This window comes from Sceloporus occidentalis, unplaced genomic scaffold (assembly GCF_023333645.1).
Source record: "Sceloporus occidentalis isolate IW3139 unplaced genomic scaffold, rSceOcc1.0.p SCAF_6, whole genome shotgun sequence".
Lineage (NCBI taxonomy): Eukaryota > Metazoa > Chordata > Lepidosauria > Squamata > Phrynosomatidae > Sceloporus > Sceloporus occidentalis.
In genome coordinates this window covers 86,549,067-86,564,092 of record NW_028316986.1, presented here as the reverse complement: position 1 = coordinate 86,564,092, position 15,026 = coordinate 86,549,067, and the positions used below count along the sequence as shown (strand labels likewise).

The following is a 15,026-nucleotide window of genomic DNA, read 5'->3' as shown; positions in this document are numbered from 1 at the left end:
ATGAACTCTGGCCCAAAGCCCCTCATATGCCCAAAGCAGCCACTGCAACTGAAAGACCTGACTGCCATTTCTACCCCTTCCCATGAGCAATCGCTGGTGTGTCATGCAGAAGAAAGACACCTGTTGCAATTCCCCTCACACTGAAGATGGGTTGCACCACAGGGGACTAGAAATTTCAGCCAGGTGCTTACTGATCAATAGACAATAGACCTCTGTTGATCTCATCTGCTGCTGTCCGGGAAGTAGGGACTAGATATTTTCACAGTCCCTACATAGACTCTAAACTAGTGAATACATAATAGTCATGAATATGTAACGGTCCATAACTGCGTAACTCTGGATTATGCATTTGTAACTACTATAGAGGATTCAAGCCACTAACTATCTTTGGTCTTCACAAACATCATCTTTGTTTCCACCCCTCACTGTTAAGCACTTATGATAATTGGGGTGAGAAGTCAGAAAGTAGTGTGGAACTGATGGTTGTTTTTGTTGTTGTCATCATTGTGTACAAATAGTTTCTGGTGTCTGGCGATCCTAAAGTGAACCTATTACTGTTGTTTCTTGGCAAGATTTCTTTAGAAGGTTTTTGGGGTTTTTTTTGCTGTTGCTTTCTTCAGAGGCTGAGAGTGTGACTTATCCAAGGTCACCCAGTGGGTTTCCATGCCCAAGCGGGGATTTCAACCTTGTTCTCCAGAGTCCAATGTTCAAACCACTACACCACTCTGGCTAACTATATAATACATTTTTATCTCATCTTTTTAAAGTACTTATTTCTAGACTTGCTCAGAATATGTACAGATATGTATTAAATTCTTTTCATTCCAAAATGGTATAAAACACAATTGCACATCATGATTATAGGGCCTCAGAATGCCATACAAATTAAATTAAGAAAAGCATTTTAGCCTATCATACTCATTGATCCTTTTGAAAGAAGGAAGTAAATATTTTCAGAACCTGTTGCTAATTAGCATGTCTGTATTTCATTAGGGCATATTATATTGTGTTGCTATCAACAAATCTTACTAGAAAACTGAAATATCTTTTTTTAAATGAGTTTCTATAAAACATCCAGCTAGAAGACCAGTCCAAAGACATTTAATGGCGGTAACTAATACACAGAAACAGAAGAAAAGCAGAATCTTATAAAAATATAAATAATGACAATTGCTTACCTTTTCTTTTTAATTACAGACTTCCACAGACCAAGAAATTAAATAATTTAACTTTAATTTTCTCTTTATTTTTCTAGAATGTTCAGCACAGAAAATATGCCAGATGGAAGGCAGCTTATATTCATAATTGTCTAAAGAATGGAGAGACTCCACAGTCTGGACCTATTGGATTGGAAGGAGAATTCTGTAATCCTTGTTTCAAATATTGCATATAGATCCAATTTATTTTGGTTAGACCAAAAGCAAAATCACTGAAACTCCCTACATCCACTCCCCCACCATCACCACCACACACTTAACCATTCTAGCAGGAGTCTTTACTGCATCTCAATCTCTTCTGGAAACAGAAGGAGCCCTTATGTTCAAGGAAGGGCCAGTTTTGCTGCAAAAGAGAGAATTACATCGTTTTCTTCAGAAAGATGCTAATGCTTCCCTTCTCTACTTACCAGCATGTAGAGATCTGAGTGGATGTGTCATTGATGTGCAGACTTGACAGATAATTGGTAGACTTGAAATGGAATGTGCCAGCATGTTATCTGTGATGCACATCATCTCTGTTTGACACTCAATTCTATAAGGGTAGTCTTACGCCCTCCTGTCAGGCAAAGGGAAGAGATCTTTTCTTTGTGTTGAATACTGTTAGCCAGTTCTACATCTGTAGCAGATGCAGAAACCTTGCAAATGTGTCTTAGTTATATTAAGTGCCAGAGCAGGTTTATATTTGTTGATAGCTGGCACTTCAGTGACAATACTTGCTGCTATTACAGCCAACAGTAATCTTTGCCTTGAGATTGCCCGAGTCTTTTACACATTCCTGCCAGTATCTGTATCATGGAAGTTAAATTCACAACTTCCACTGTGATTGCTCTGTGAGCTTCCTCTCACCCCTGGAATGTTCCAGACCTTTCTGCTAAATAATTAGCTAGCATGTTTGCTTTTAAAGTTCTTCTTACACCTGAGAGATATAAGAGGAAAGGTACTGTCAGTGCTGTATCCAGCCACCTCATATAAAGTTAGCCAGTCTCATTTTTCATTACTACTGCCAATGAAAGCAAAAGTGCTCATATGAATGAAAAGCAGTAGTAGTACCGTTTATACTCAACTATAGATCGGCCTCATGTATAAGTTGAGGATACATTTTGGGGGCAAAATTGGGGTTTTTGGTAAGACCTGTGGATATGTCAAGGGTCAAATATGATTGCCTCACTGCCATTGGGGGCAATAGGCTCAAAGAAGCTCACAGTTTGAAAGACCGATGCAAATGAAATACGAGGGCTTGAAGGAATTGGGATGGGAGGATAAGCAAAATAAACTTGTAACAAGTAAAATAATTAAAATAGATTCACAGTAGTCAAGAGGAGTCCCCCCACAAAGTCCTTCTTTGTTCCCGGGCTCCACGTGTGAGCTCCAGGCCCGTTGCTCCTGGACCCCCAAAAGTCATTCAGCGCACGCCACCACCTTCTGCGGAGGCTTCCTCGGGCCTAAGTTTACATGAGGCCAGGAGGGGGTTTCCAGGCTAGGTTGCAATCTCATCTTGGTGCCAGCGAGCATGCAGCAGAGCTGCACAGCCTCTTCTCCTCTGTTATGTCATTCACCTCTAAGCGGCCAGGGCGTTTGGTGGGTGGCGGCTTTGTCCCTTTGCCTCATCTGCCGCTGCCACCGCAGCCATTAGGAACAATGGAAGCCCCAGGTTGCTCAAAGATGAATGATGCAGCAGAGAAGGAAGATGATGTGGCAAAGAGACAAAGCTGCCTGCCCATCAAAGCCCACAGGCTGTTTGAAGATGAATGATGTGGCAGAGGACAAGGAGGAGGATGCGGTGGGCAGGCAGCCTCGTCTCTTTGCTGCCTCCTCCTCATCCTCCACCATATCGTCCATCTTCAGGCGGCTTGGGGGGTTTCCATTGTTGCTAATGGCCGATGTAGTGGAAGAGTCAGAGACACAGCAAAGAGATAAGGCCGCCCACCCTCAAAAGCCCCCATGCCACTTGAAGATGAACAAAGCAGCAGAGGACGAGGAAGACGATGTGATGGGTGGTTGGCCTAGTCTCTTTGCCTCTTCCACCGCTACGTCATTCACCTTCAAACAGCCTGGGGGCTTCCATTGTGTCCACTAGACACAGCTTCTCTGGATGATACTGGGGATGCAGTGGTTGGCAATGAACGATTTCTTAGCTGGTACCATTGTCACAGAATAGGCTTTTCAATGAGCTCTAGCCCATGTTCAGTCAGATTCTGAGTCTTCCTTCATTGTCACTCTAGTCTCCATCTCACTCCCTTCATCACCACCAGCTCCCTAGTGAACCGAGGCCCTTGCTTGGCTCCACTCTGGTGGAGATTTTTAGGAACAATTGTGTCTACCGCCCTAGCCATTTCCCTATTCATAAGATCAGCCAAGGATTCACCTGCTAAGATAACAGGGAAATTCCCAGGAGCTATCAGGAATCCATCTGGATCCATAAACTTGTTGATCCATGACATATTAATCAACCCCCACCCCTGTAAGAAGTCTGAAATCCAGTTAGTCCAAACCCCACCAGATAATGGTCTGTCCTTCACAATGGAACTGTGGAAAGTTCCTTCACATTCAGATCACCATCATCTAACCTTATGCAGAAAATAGTCCTGAGTGTGTCCTACAGCACGGATGGCACCAGATGCAACTTGGGAGAGACCTATGGTTGTCATGGTGGACATGAAGTCCTGAGCTGCTCCAGACAGAGTAGTTTCCACCTGAATGTCGAAGCCCCCCTGTACATAGCTGCAGGGACTCAGCACCATCAGGAAGGGAGACTGTGCAGCAGCAGGGTGAGCAGTCCACCAACAGAATCCCTATTTCCCAGCCTCCAACCTTTAAGTACACATATTCAAATTCAGCATTATGAGACTGGGCATCTGGTGAGGGAGATGGAATCCCAAGAGACTACTGCAACTCTACCTCCCCAATTCCCAGCCTGCTTCTCCACTGAGACCTAGGGGGACAAATTTGGAACAGGTTAAACACACACACACAGACTATTTTACCCAGCCAGGTCTTTATAAACTAGTTAACAACTCCATCCAAGATCACGTCCTGGATCAGGAGCAATTTTTAAATACATAATCTCTCTGAAAACTGACTGCTGAGTATGTTACACTTAACCAGGGGTAGGCAACCTGCGGCCCGTGGGCCGGATGCGGCCCAGCAAGGCCTTGGGACCGGCCCCGGCCCGGTCCTGCCACCGGTTGCCGCCGGAGCCTTTGGCCTCTCACGTGAGGGTGTGGGGCCTTTGGCCTATCAGGAGGAGGCGGGCAAGGGGGGCAAGCGGCAGGCAAGGGGGACAAGCGGCGGGCAAGGGGGCAATTGTCTATAGAAGCCTCCGAAACATGCATTTATATTAACATTTTTTTTAAAATCAGCAATTTTTTTAGCGTGTCCTCCATTTTTTCGGGAAAAGTGTCCCCCATTTGAGATTTTTGTCCTACAGTTGTCCCAGTTTATTTATTTATTTAATTTTTCCAATATATATATATATATATATATATATATATATATATATATTGGCTTCGGCCCCCCAGTTGTCTGAGGGACAGCAACCCGGCCCCCGGCTCAAAAAGGTTGCCTACCCCTGCACTTAACACTTGATTTTAAAAATATATAACTGAAGTATTTCATTCATTAGTAGCGTTTGACTTGCATTAAGCTGAACTGAAGTGCATGTAACCCTGCATTTTTTAAAATTTACCACCTGTTTGGGTGAGACTGATAACTCCTTTAAAACAGTGGGTTGATAGATATAATAATCATTTAATTTTATTCTATCTGCGATAAAAAAAACCAGTAAAATCAGTTTTGCAGTATGTTCTTAAAGTTGTATTGTATGTGATATATAAGCTACAACTTTTAGGGTCTTGTAGTGCCAAAGTTCATATGGAAATGGATTTGTATTCCAAAATACCCTGAGAACGTCTCATAATTCCTGCTTTGTGCAAATGAAAAAGAAAAGCAGCATTGTTTAAGTGTGCTGGAGGACTTCCCCCATTCCTTTCTGCTTGCTCACTTTCTTCCTTCACTTGCAAGTGGAAAAAGACAAGTGTTGAAAAAGACTGAAACTCATTTTCTATAGCTTGACAGAATGCCATATTTTCACAAAGTGGTGTTCTCCCTGTAATTCATGAAAACCATACTGTAAAGTAAAACTCATACACAAAATGACCCCGGAATAACCACTTTATTCTGCAATTTGTATATTAAACTACATGGCCAGTTGCTTTGTAGCAAAGTAATCACCAAATAGCACATGCACAGCACCTGTTAGACAAGCAGCAGTTGTTGCTGACAGTCTTTCAAACAGAGTCATTGTGCCGTCATAGCATCTTATTCTCTTGCAGTGTATTTTAAGTGACTAGAATTGCACTGACATCCTTACATGATACTCCAGTGAATGGTTTTATGCAGCTGGTGTATATTGACTATACATGGGGAAGCTTTTATCCTAACATTTTTCTTATTTGTATATATGCAGCTGAGCAATTAATCTTCCAGGATGTCTTTCATTTATCATCACAAGTAACCTTGTGAAGTACGTTAGCTGGGAAGACATCTGTTTTCAGTATATCACATATTTATAAATCTAAATAATTTCAGTGGCAGTTCATTAAAATAATCAGCAAGTCCCTGTTTTCTATTTACTAGATGATGAAAATGAGGACGTTAGCTCTCCACCTTTACCTAACCAAGAATCACAACCATCATCATCCACCTTTGACGTGCCCACAAGCAACGTGCCCACAAGCAATTACACTGGCATACAGATCCCACCTGGTGCTCATGCTCCAGCTAACACTCCTGCTGAAGTGCCTCATAGCACAGGTATGCTATTTTATAATGTACGTTTCATCAGTACCTTTCAGTAGATTTACTGAATATATAGTAATGTAAAGATTAAGTGAAGAGGTCTCTGTCATCTGCTCAGAACCAGTGAAATGAAAGGGAACTACAGCATAACACTGAATTGTGCCCTCAACCAGTGTAGTATAAGGTGGAATTGCAGTTATTATTTGTCTGTAAAATCATTTTGAAAAAGGCTGCAATAGCATTGTGAAGACTAACAAATTTATTCTAGTTTGAGATTTCATGTACTATAGTGTTATTCAGAGTGTGAGATTGTAATCAGTGAGGTAGCAATTAAATGTAGAGAGTACTGACCGTGACAATCACTTTATTAGTATTGGTCATCCCCACAACAGTTGCTAGTTGACCAAATATTCTGGCACTGGGTGGACCAGTTAACAAATTTAATGTGATAACAGTTATCCCAGTTCAAGATACTGGTGATAGACAAGAGTTGCTTAATGAATTGTTACTTGACAGCCTCTCAGATTGAAGTTACTTTGATGTACAGTCGCTACTTTATGTTCAGTGAGAGAGTATCCTAGATGGTGAAGTTTTATTCTACTTTTAATTTTAATACTGTGGGACCTTCCCATCTGTGAGGGTTCAGTTCTGGGATCCCTCTCAGATGAGACAAAATGCAGGCACTCAAGGTCCATGTTACTCAGTTGTGGTGATGTGCATATGTCCATGTACACACAAGCGCCATTGAATAATATGCTACAGTGAGTCTGCCATATTGGCAAGCTAGTGAGCAGCGAATTGGCACAACTTTGACAAACGCATCACTGAACAGTGGGATTTCCTTCTTCCTGTATTTCTGTACTTACATTTTATAAGTAGTAGAAGGATTCATTGCCATGGCTGTTGCTATTTAAAATACTGACTTGGGTTTTCCCAAAGAAGGAGCCTAATTGTTTCCTTCCAGTCTTCTTCCAGTACAGTTATCATAGAGGGGGATATATATGAAAACAAAAAGAGGGTAGCTTGTATGGTCCCTTTTTCTTGTTCTCCACTTTGTGTGGTATGTAATTCTGTCATGTTTATATTGCTTAATACCACCTTTTGCATGTTTGTGTAATTGAATTACTAAAGGCACAAATGGATATCAAATATTTAATGAAATATGCTAATAATGTATGCCTAACTCATAAATTATTGGTTTAATGTTCTCTTTTGAAATTATGTGGAAATTTTAAACATACACCTCCATTGCAATTACGATAAAATCACAGAAGATTATAGACACTGTATATCAATTACATTTTCATGTTTAATTTTTAAACCAATTCATATTGTTTCTGTGGTATGCTTTACACATCTCACAGCAACTTGTGAAATAAGTTGAACTGGAGCACAGCTATGTGAAGTAAATAAACAGGATTTGTTTCTTTTTGTTACCCACAGGTGTTACAAGCAGTACAGTTCAACCCACTCCTCAAAATATTCCAATTGTAGATCCTTCACTTTATAATGTCCAGCCTGGAGGTAAGATTTTTGTTTTTCTGTATCAGTTTACAACATACGAAAAGCATTAGCTGCAGAATTTTACACAGAGCTGTAAACACCTGAGTGGAATGCAAGTGGAATGCATTAACCTAAGAACCATTGTTTTAAAAAAGAGACAATAATTTGAGTGTCGATACAGCAGCAAAAGCATTGCTAACATTAAAATACTCATTTATATTAGACGTTCCTGTTTTGTTCATAAATGATGATGTTACATCAAGATAGTCTTGCAGAAATTATATTTGAAAGCACTCTCAGAAATGCACACACATTCACCAGCCTTGGATATTTAGTCAGATAACAAAAACTAACCAAAAAGGCATTGTTTTCTCAGGGAGGAAAGGAGAAACTTTGGGAGCTTGGCTAAGGCTAGAGTACTTTAACCACTATAAAAATATACATAAAAAACTATTGTGTTGGCAGTTGTATGAGTTCCAAATTTGGCTGGTCAGATTTACATTGCCTGCTACTAGTATATGTTAAATGTTTAATATGCTTATTCTTCCAGTTTATTGTAGAATCAAAACATTGATAGACTAGTCAGCATTACGCAAGTTAGGATTAGTGGATTGTGTGCAGCATAGTTCCTTTGCTGTTCTTTCTTCTGATAGAGCTAGCCTGTGTGAGACTCTGCTCAGTAGCCATGTGTTGACAGAAAATGCCTTGAGAAGCAACCAGATCTTGTTTACAAAACTTGTTTACAAAGCTAAATTTTTAAAACCTTTTCCTAGATAGAAAATTTTGTGTGAGCCCCCATAACTGGGTCCGAATTTATTTTGTCATTTTGCACAAAACATATTAATCCTAGAACATGTTTTGAAGGCATTTTGCTCCCACTCCACACTTAAATCTGTCTTGTGTGTTTTGTAATATATGGGAATGTTGCCATGGATGAACAGTTGGTTCTGTTGAGTGAGAAGGGCCCAGTAAGGCAATATGTGTCATCCAAATCTGAAAGGTATGACATAATACTTTGGATGTTTCTCAGTTCCAAAACATGTTTACAATTCTGGCATCTATATGCATGCCCCAGTAGCTTGGAAACTAGTCAAATGGTAGGTGATAAAATATATTAGAGATCCAGAAGTTCCATAATGGGGCTGATGGAATGGGTCCCATCGGTCACAGGTGACCTCCCAAGGCTTTTTAATAACATACTTTCTCCTCTCCCGAGAAATAAAACAAAGGAAACAAATGATTTTTACTACTTCTAGAGTGCCTCAGAAGCAATTGGTTTGGGTTTTGCCACATCAGGAGCCCTCCACAACTCCAGTCCATAAACGAAAAATCAAAATTGGAAGAGATCAAATGGGTACTTCCTGTTTTGTTTTTTGTTTTTTGCTGAGCTCTTGGGGGTAAGGAGGGTTGGTGCAACCTGCAGCAAGTTGCTGTTCCCACTCCCCAGCCAACACCACCAAATGTTACCCGCTATGATACATAACAACTGGTACAGTTGGCCCTCCATAGCAATGGTGTCTATCCACAGATTCAGATATCCACACTTGAAAATATCTTTTAAAAATATAAATTCCAAAAAGCAAACCTTAATTTTTGCCATTTTATATAAGGGAAACCATTTATACTATCCATTGTATTTAATATGACTTGAACATCCATGGATTTTAGTATCCACAGGGCTCCTGGAACCAAACCCCAATAGATACCAAGGGCCTATGTATGCTTTTCACCAGTGTGCCATTTGCCAGAGACTTCCTAAGAAAAGCCTGGCTGTGATCAGTATACAGAAAACAAGCATATTGGCTTTTCTTGCCCACACATCCGCATACAGATTTTCAAAAGGACTTGACATGTTAGTTATGTATCAGAGAAGAGGCAATGTTTTTTCTTCTGTGGATGACAATATAACAATCTCAGATTATCAGCTATTATTGTAATATTATTGTAGTAATACTTTTTTAAATGTAATGATTTTTAAATACGATAACTTGATCAATTATATTTTAAGTATTTCCTATGATGTTCTTAGCTTATCTTGTTTTAGCCTTTTTATGAGCTGCCTTTGGTCCAGTGCCAGGAGGAAATCTTCATATAAATAAAATAAATAAATAATAAAAATAAAAGTGTTATAGAAACCTATAATCGAATAGCCTACACAAAAACATATAAAAGCATTTACTCGTTCATCATAGTTGTATGCCACACAATAACAGAATGCAGTAATATAAAAACATAAAACCCAATTATGACCCAAAACAGATGGATGTAAAAAGCCAGCTTCCACATGGCTTGGGGGTGTGACATTTCGATGATGTACACCCCCAACCCACTTGGAAGCCACACCGGGGTTGCTCCTATGTTGCTCCTGGGGTTGCCCAAACCCAGCCCCAAAAGGAATTGATCTTTTCCGCTCCTTGCGGTAGTCCATTTGAGACCGCGACAGGGGTCAGCATCAGGACAACATCATGTTGTTGCAATCCCACAGCCCTCTGGATGGAATCAACCTCAAGCTGCTCTTTCCTGCCTGTCTGTTCCTCCCCAATTTCCACCTCTGCCCCAGCATAGTGGGCATATCAAAAGATGTCACTTCCTGGTAAATCAAGTCTTTAGAGTTGATCAAACCTTAGGTAAAATCTAGATGAGTGGTTCTAAAGAGACTGTTGAATTTAAACTCCCAGCATTCCTATCCATTGGCCATACAACCTAGGGCTTCTAGAAAATGCACTCCAAAACATCTGTGGGCCCAAATTTGGGACCTCCTGGTCTAGATACATAACCAGATTGCCTGGGACATCAAGGGAGATATCTTGTGCTGCTTTTACAGTGATCTGCTTTGATATCCTACCATTCTCCACAGTTCTTAAATAGTTACACGTTTTGTCAGACACATTAAACTGCTTTCCTTCCTCACTAGCCTAATTTCTTTATCCCTGACCTAAATCCATTTCAGCTTCTATATCAGGTTCCAAACTGTTTAGCTGAAAGATTCATAGTTGGTGGAAGTTAACTGTGGACTGTTACATTGCAGAAATGAATATAACTACTATACTAATATTATCCTTGGATTTGCAGAGAGTCTGGCTTTTTCTAGGCTGCATAAGGCACAGCCTTACCCATATGTCAATATTTTTGGTATTTCAGAATCCAATTCTTTCAATTGATGCAGATGAAAAGAATCTACCATATATACTTTCATGTTTCTAAATGCTCCTTTTTTGAAATATTTCCAGCTTTTTCTTGGTCATTTACAAATAATGGTAAACCCGTTTCCTGATATGTTGCTATAATGATATATGAAGTAGGCCTCAATAATAAAAAGGCCTGTTGCCAATAGAACATGTAATAGAGTAGGTACTGTAAAAATAAGATTAGATTGGTTAATTTAGGCTTTGTTCCAAAAAAATCAGTTGAATACTGGACTGATGCCTTCTCTGTTTTCTAAAAGAATGATTTTCAAGTTGCTTTTGGCATCTTCATATAAAAAAACAAAATGTGCTTGAGACAGTCTTTGGGGTAATTTGTTCTTGCTGTGTTTTTTCAAATGGAAGGAGGTCACCACTGACCAAATCTTACAAGCGAAATGTGGACCTAAACGTCTGGATATCCAGCTGCATATTACAAATATAACTGTATAAAATAAACCCTTCAGATTCAGTATTAAACTTACAGTTGACAGAAATTTAGTATTTTTCAAAGGAACAGTTGGAGTGGTGTGCAATGAAGTGAATATTGCCTGCTGTGTATTTTTATAAGTTGTTAAAAAGGTTGGGCTGTGAACTGAACAAAGCAAGATCTAGCCCATTGACTGTTGTCAAATACATTGGGTTGATTATAAAGTTTCCCTTCCTCACACCAGAAGAAGCTTCCACCAGTGGAATGTGTCCATTTATCAAAGGCAGACTCCTTCCAGTCACAGAAGGAAACATTCAAATCCAACTCACTAACTTCATTAGAACAAAACCAAAATAACATAAATAAATAAATAATCACCATATTTGACACTTAACACTAATTGTATAAATAAATCTAGTTCTTCAACAGTAGAAGTAACTCAAATGGTGAATGAATTACAGTTATGTAATATGTCCATAAATGTAAAAGTTCCTGGGATGAATTCAATTTAGTCCCAACTAGAGTAAGCCCACTGCATCAATGGGAACTTGTTAGCAATGGAAATAAATTGCACTGATTCAGTGGGTCTGCTCCAGTTGGAGCTGAATGTTGAATTTATCTCTCATCAGATTTCATCCTGTAACATCAGGATAAGTTTTCAGTTATCCATCTTTGAAAAATGAAATTAAGGCTGCAGTCCTAAACATAAGGTGTAAGCCTCACTGGAATTTTCTCCAAGTAAACACACAGGATTGTACAACATAACAGAATAACAGCATTTTTAAATTGGGGTTGAGGAACCTTTGGCCCCCTGAATATTGTTGAACTTCACCTTCTATCAGCCTCAGCCACCCTGGCTAGTAATGAAGAATGATGGGAATAGCAAGTCATCTATATCTGCAAGACCACACTTCATTACTCCTAATTTAAATGTTTGTGAAAACTACCTAAATGCCTATATTTCAGGCTTTCTCACTGTGTAGTACAAAGATACAACACTGAATACTAAAGTTAGGATCACCCAATCCCCATCATAATATATTAATGGGAGAGCTGTACAGTGAAGAAAGTCAACAAATACAGAAGTAATATAATATATAATATAACAAGAAGACAGCCACCCCAACAAGACAGACCAGCACCACTGTAAAGCTATGCCCCCAGATTCCATCACACTCTTCTTACCTAGTTCCCTGCATATGTGTGTATATATACATATATATGTGTGTGTGTCAAAAAACTCCTAAATCAGTTAAGTTAGCCCAACCAAAGCTGTTTTTGTCTCATAGCTGGGCCTGAAGCCAGAGTGACATGTATCTAGATAATAAGTTTCATCCAGGAACTCCACCACATGCTTTAGAATCTTGCCCAAAAATGGAATATTGGAGACTGACAGCAGCTCTCCATTATGGAAGAGCTATCTAGGAGGATTTTTTTTATTTACCCCCCAATAATGGCCTTATCACTGGCAAGATGGAAACCTGACTTGCTGTAGCGAGGCATTCACTACTTGGGCAGGCTTAGTTTAGTCAATTTGACTTCCAGGGAATGTCTAGTTCAAGGAGCCATTTGTTTTGTCTTTTTGGCCATCCAAGATACTAAGTGTAGATGAATATATTTTTGTTTTAACTGAGCACATTCCTTATGTTTTTCCTTACTAAAAATATTCCACTGTTTGTACCAAGTTGCTGCTGCATTATTAATACAAAATACAGGTCTGGCTCTCTTTCACCTGCCAGGAAAAAGAAAATGCAGCAACAGTGTGCATATCTTGCATTGCTGAATGAGTGTATTTGTAACAGGGATGTTCCCCTATCTAGACAAATTATGCAGAGGCAGCATGAATGGCCTCAGTTGTGTTCCCAGCTGAGGGGGGAAAGGGGAAATGTAAGGTTAAAGCATGAGGCATTGTCCTTCATCTTTGTGCAGATTGTAACATGATGATGCTTTAGCTGACTGGAGTTTTTAAAAGCTTTCCTTAGTGGTTTCCGATAAAGGGCAAATCTCTCTCAAAGTATTAGCTTTCTCATTAAGGGTATCAGGCAACTTCAGTATTCACAATTGATATTAGCCATTCATTTCAAGTAGTTAAGTAAATGTGTGTGTTATGTAGTGACCTTGAATCTTGGTCTTTATTTTCATAGGGGAAACTCGTTTGACTCCTGAAGACTTTGCCAAGGCCCAGAAATACTGCAAATATGCTGGCAGTGCTTTGCAATATGAAGATGTAAGCACTGCTGTGCAGAATCTACAAAAAGCCCTCAAGCTGCTGACTACAGGCAAAGAATGAGGTCTTTGTCTTTGACTGATGCTTAAAGAACTAACAGTCGATTACTCCTACCTTCAACCTGTCAAACAAACACAGTTACACAAAACATTTTTATTTCTCTGACAAGAAAACAAAATCTGCTTCTGTATCAGATTCTTTCTACAGTCTGGAGCTATGACCTGCCTTTACTTCTTGACAAAGTAACAGGAACCATCTGAGGAAAATGATTTGAACTCACAGTGCAAGTTCTGAGTACTTCTGATCCATTGATGTGAACTGTCCAGACCTCTATGCTATTGTTTTTTATAATTTTGAGGTGTGAGGGTGGAGGTATTTGTCACAAGTATCAAACAAAATTGTTTGGAAATGCAGTTTAAAGGGAAAGTTCACATTATAAGAAGAGGAGGAATATACCATCAGATTCTGTTGTAAAAGAAGGAGAAAGCAGGAGACGTTTTCTTAGGTGCTGTTAAATCAATGTAGAAAAAGTAGGTAGTATTTGTAAGATATTTTGGGAAAACCATCCTAATAATTTGTGATTGCAGCATTCAGCCAAGCTGTATGATCTGCTGTGTTTGGGTTTTTTTTTTCCTCTTTATGGGTATAAAAGGAAGATGCATCCAAAATCTAAAACCCAGCTGCTGATAGTTTCAACTCTATACCTTACAAAAAAGCCATTGTTCTAATTAAATATCTGAACTATGGTGTTGAGCTGTTCACAGTATATTTTATTTGTGTCTGTTCCCAAACAGTAAATTTGCTGCATAAATCAAAATTTTCAACTAATGCTGGATTGTAGATGACATTAAAACATATTTGACTCTTTACATGTAATGCTGAATTCTTAATATAATTTCAAAATGTATATGTATATGTATATATATAGTTTTAACAATGAATAAAATAGTCCAATTTCAAACACATAGTTCTTGTTGATGTATTCCCAGTACTGAATCACAGTAACAGTGCAGAAAATACAATTGCTGCTTCTGAATATTCCTTACAGTAGTGTAAATGTGGGGTGTGGAAGTTATGAGACTGTGAATAACTATGGTCCAGGTTTTTTCTCTTCAGAAGGGGTAAATGACCAGTCTCTAGTGATCTTACACAGATCATAGTGACAGAGCTGGATAAATACCCCTCCCTCCCCCCCTTTTCAAATCTGACTATTTTATGGCAAGTCATTCTTATCATGATAGCTTGAACACTTATCTTCTCAGGTGAATAAGCCATTAACCAACAGTAGAATTAAGCACTGTGTGCTCATCCAGTTATTTATTAAAATAAACACCAACATAATGCTGTCACTGACCTTGAATATTACATAATGCAGTAAAATTCAAATGCCACAACAGTATTGATGTAATTCCATTTCAAAACTTTATGTAACTTTATCATGAGGTTACAGGTAAATACTGAAGAGTATAAGGGAAGGAAGAACTGGGATTTCAGCATGCTCACAATTCCCCTGCACAATCTGTTCAGTTTGTTTCACCCTGGGAAATTGGAACTGGTCAATCTGTGTTCTTCCAAGATGGATGATGATCGAACAAGTGGGTGTGGACAGAGTGTAAGGTACACTCCTCCAGCTCACTAGTTCCCCAGGTCACCTTTACTGAAACTGTTCA

The 15,026-nt window shown here is 39.2% G+C and overlaps 1 protein-coding gene across 2 annotated transcripts in view; it reads left to right on the top strand.

Annotated features, from left to right (window-relative positions):
- VTA1 (vesicle trafficking 1) overlaps positions 1 to 14,317 on the top strand; it is a 41,718-nt gene extending 27,401 nt beyond the window's left edge. For both annotated transcript variants that reach the window (XM_089530267.1, XM_089530269.1), the window contains exons 5-8: positions 1,256 to 1,364; positions 5,853 to 6,029; positions 7,458 to 7,538; positions 13,274 to 14,317. In XM_089530267.1, the coding sequence (XP_089386393.1) occupies positions 1,256 to 1,364; positions 5,853 to 6,029; positions 7,458 to 7,538; positions 13,274 to 13,419 (513 nt within the window). In that variant the 3' untranslated portion in view covers positions 13,420 to 14,317. The remainder of the gene's footprint in view (positions 1 to 1,255; positions 1,365 to 5,852; positions 6,030 to 7,457; positions 7,539 to 13,273) is intronic.
- The last annotated feature ends 709 nt before the right edge of the window (positions 14,318 to 15,026 follow it).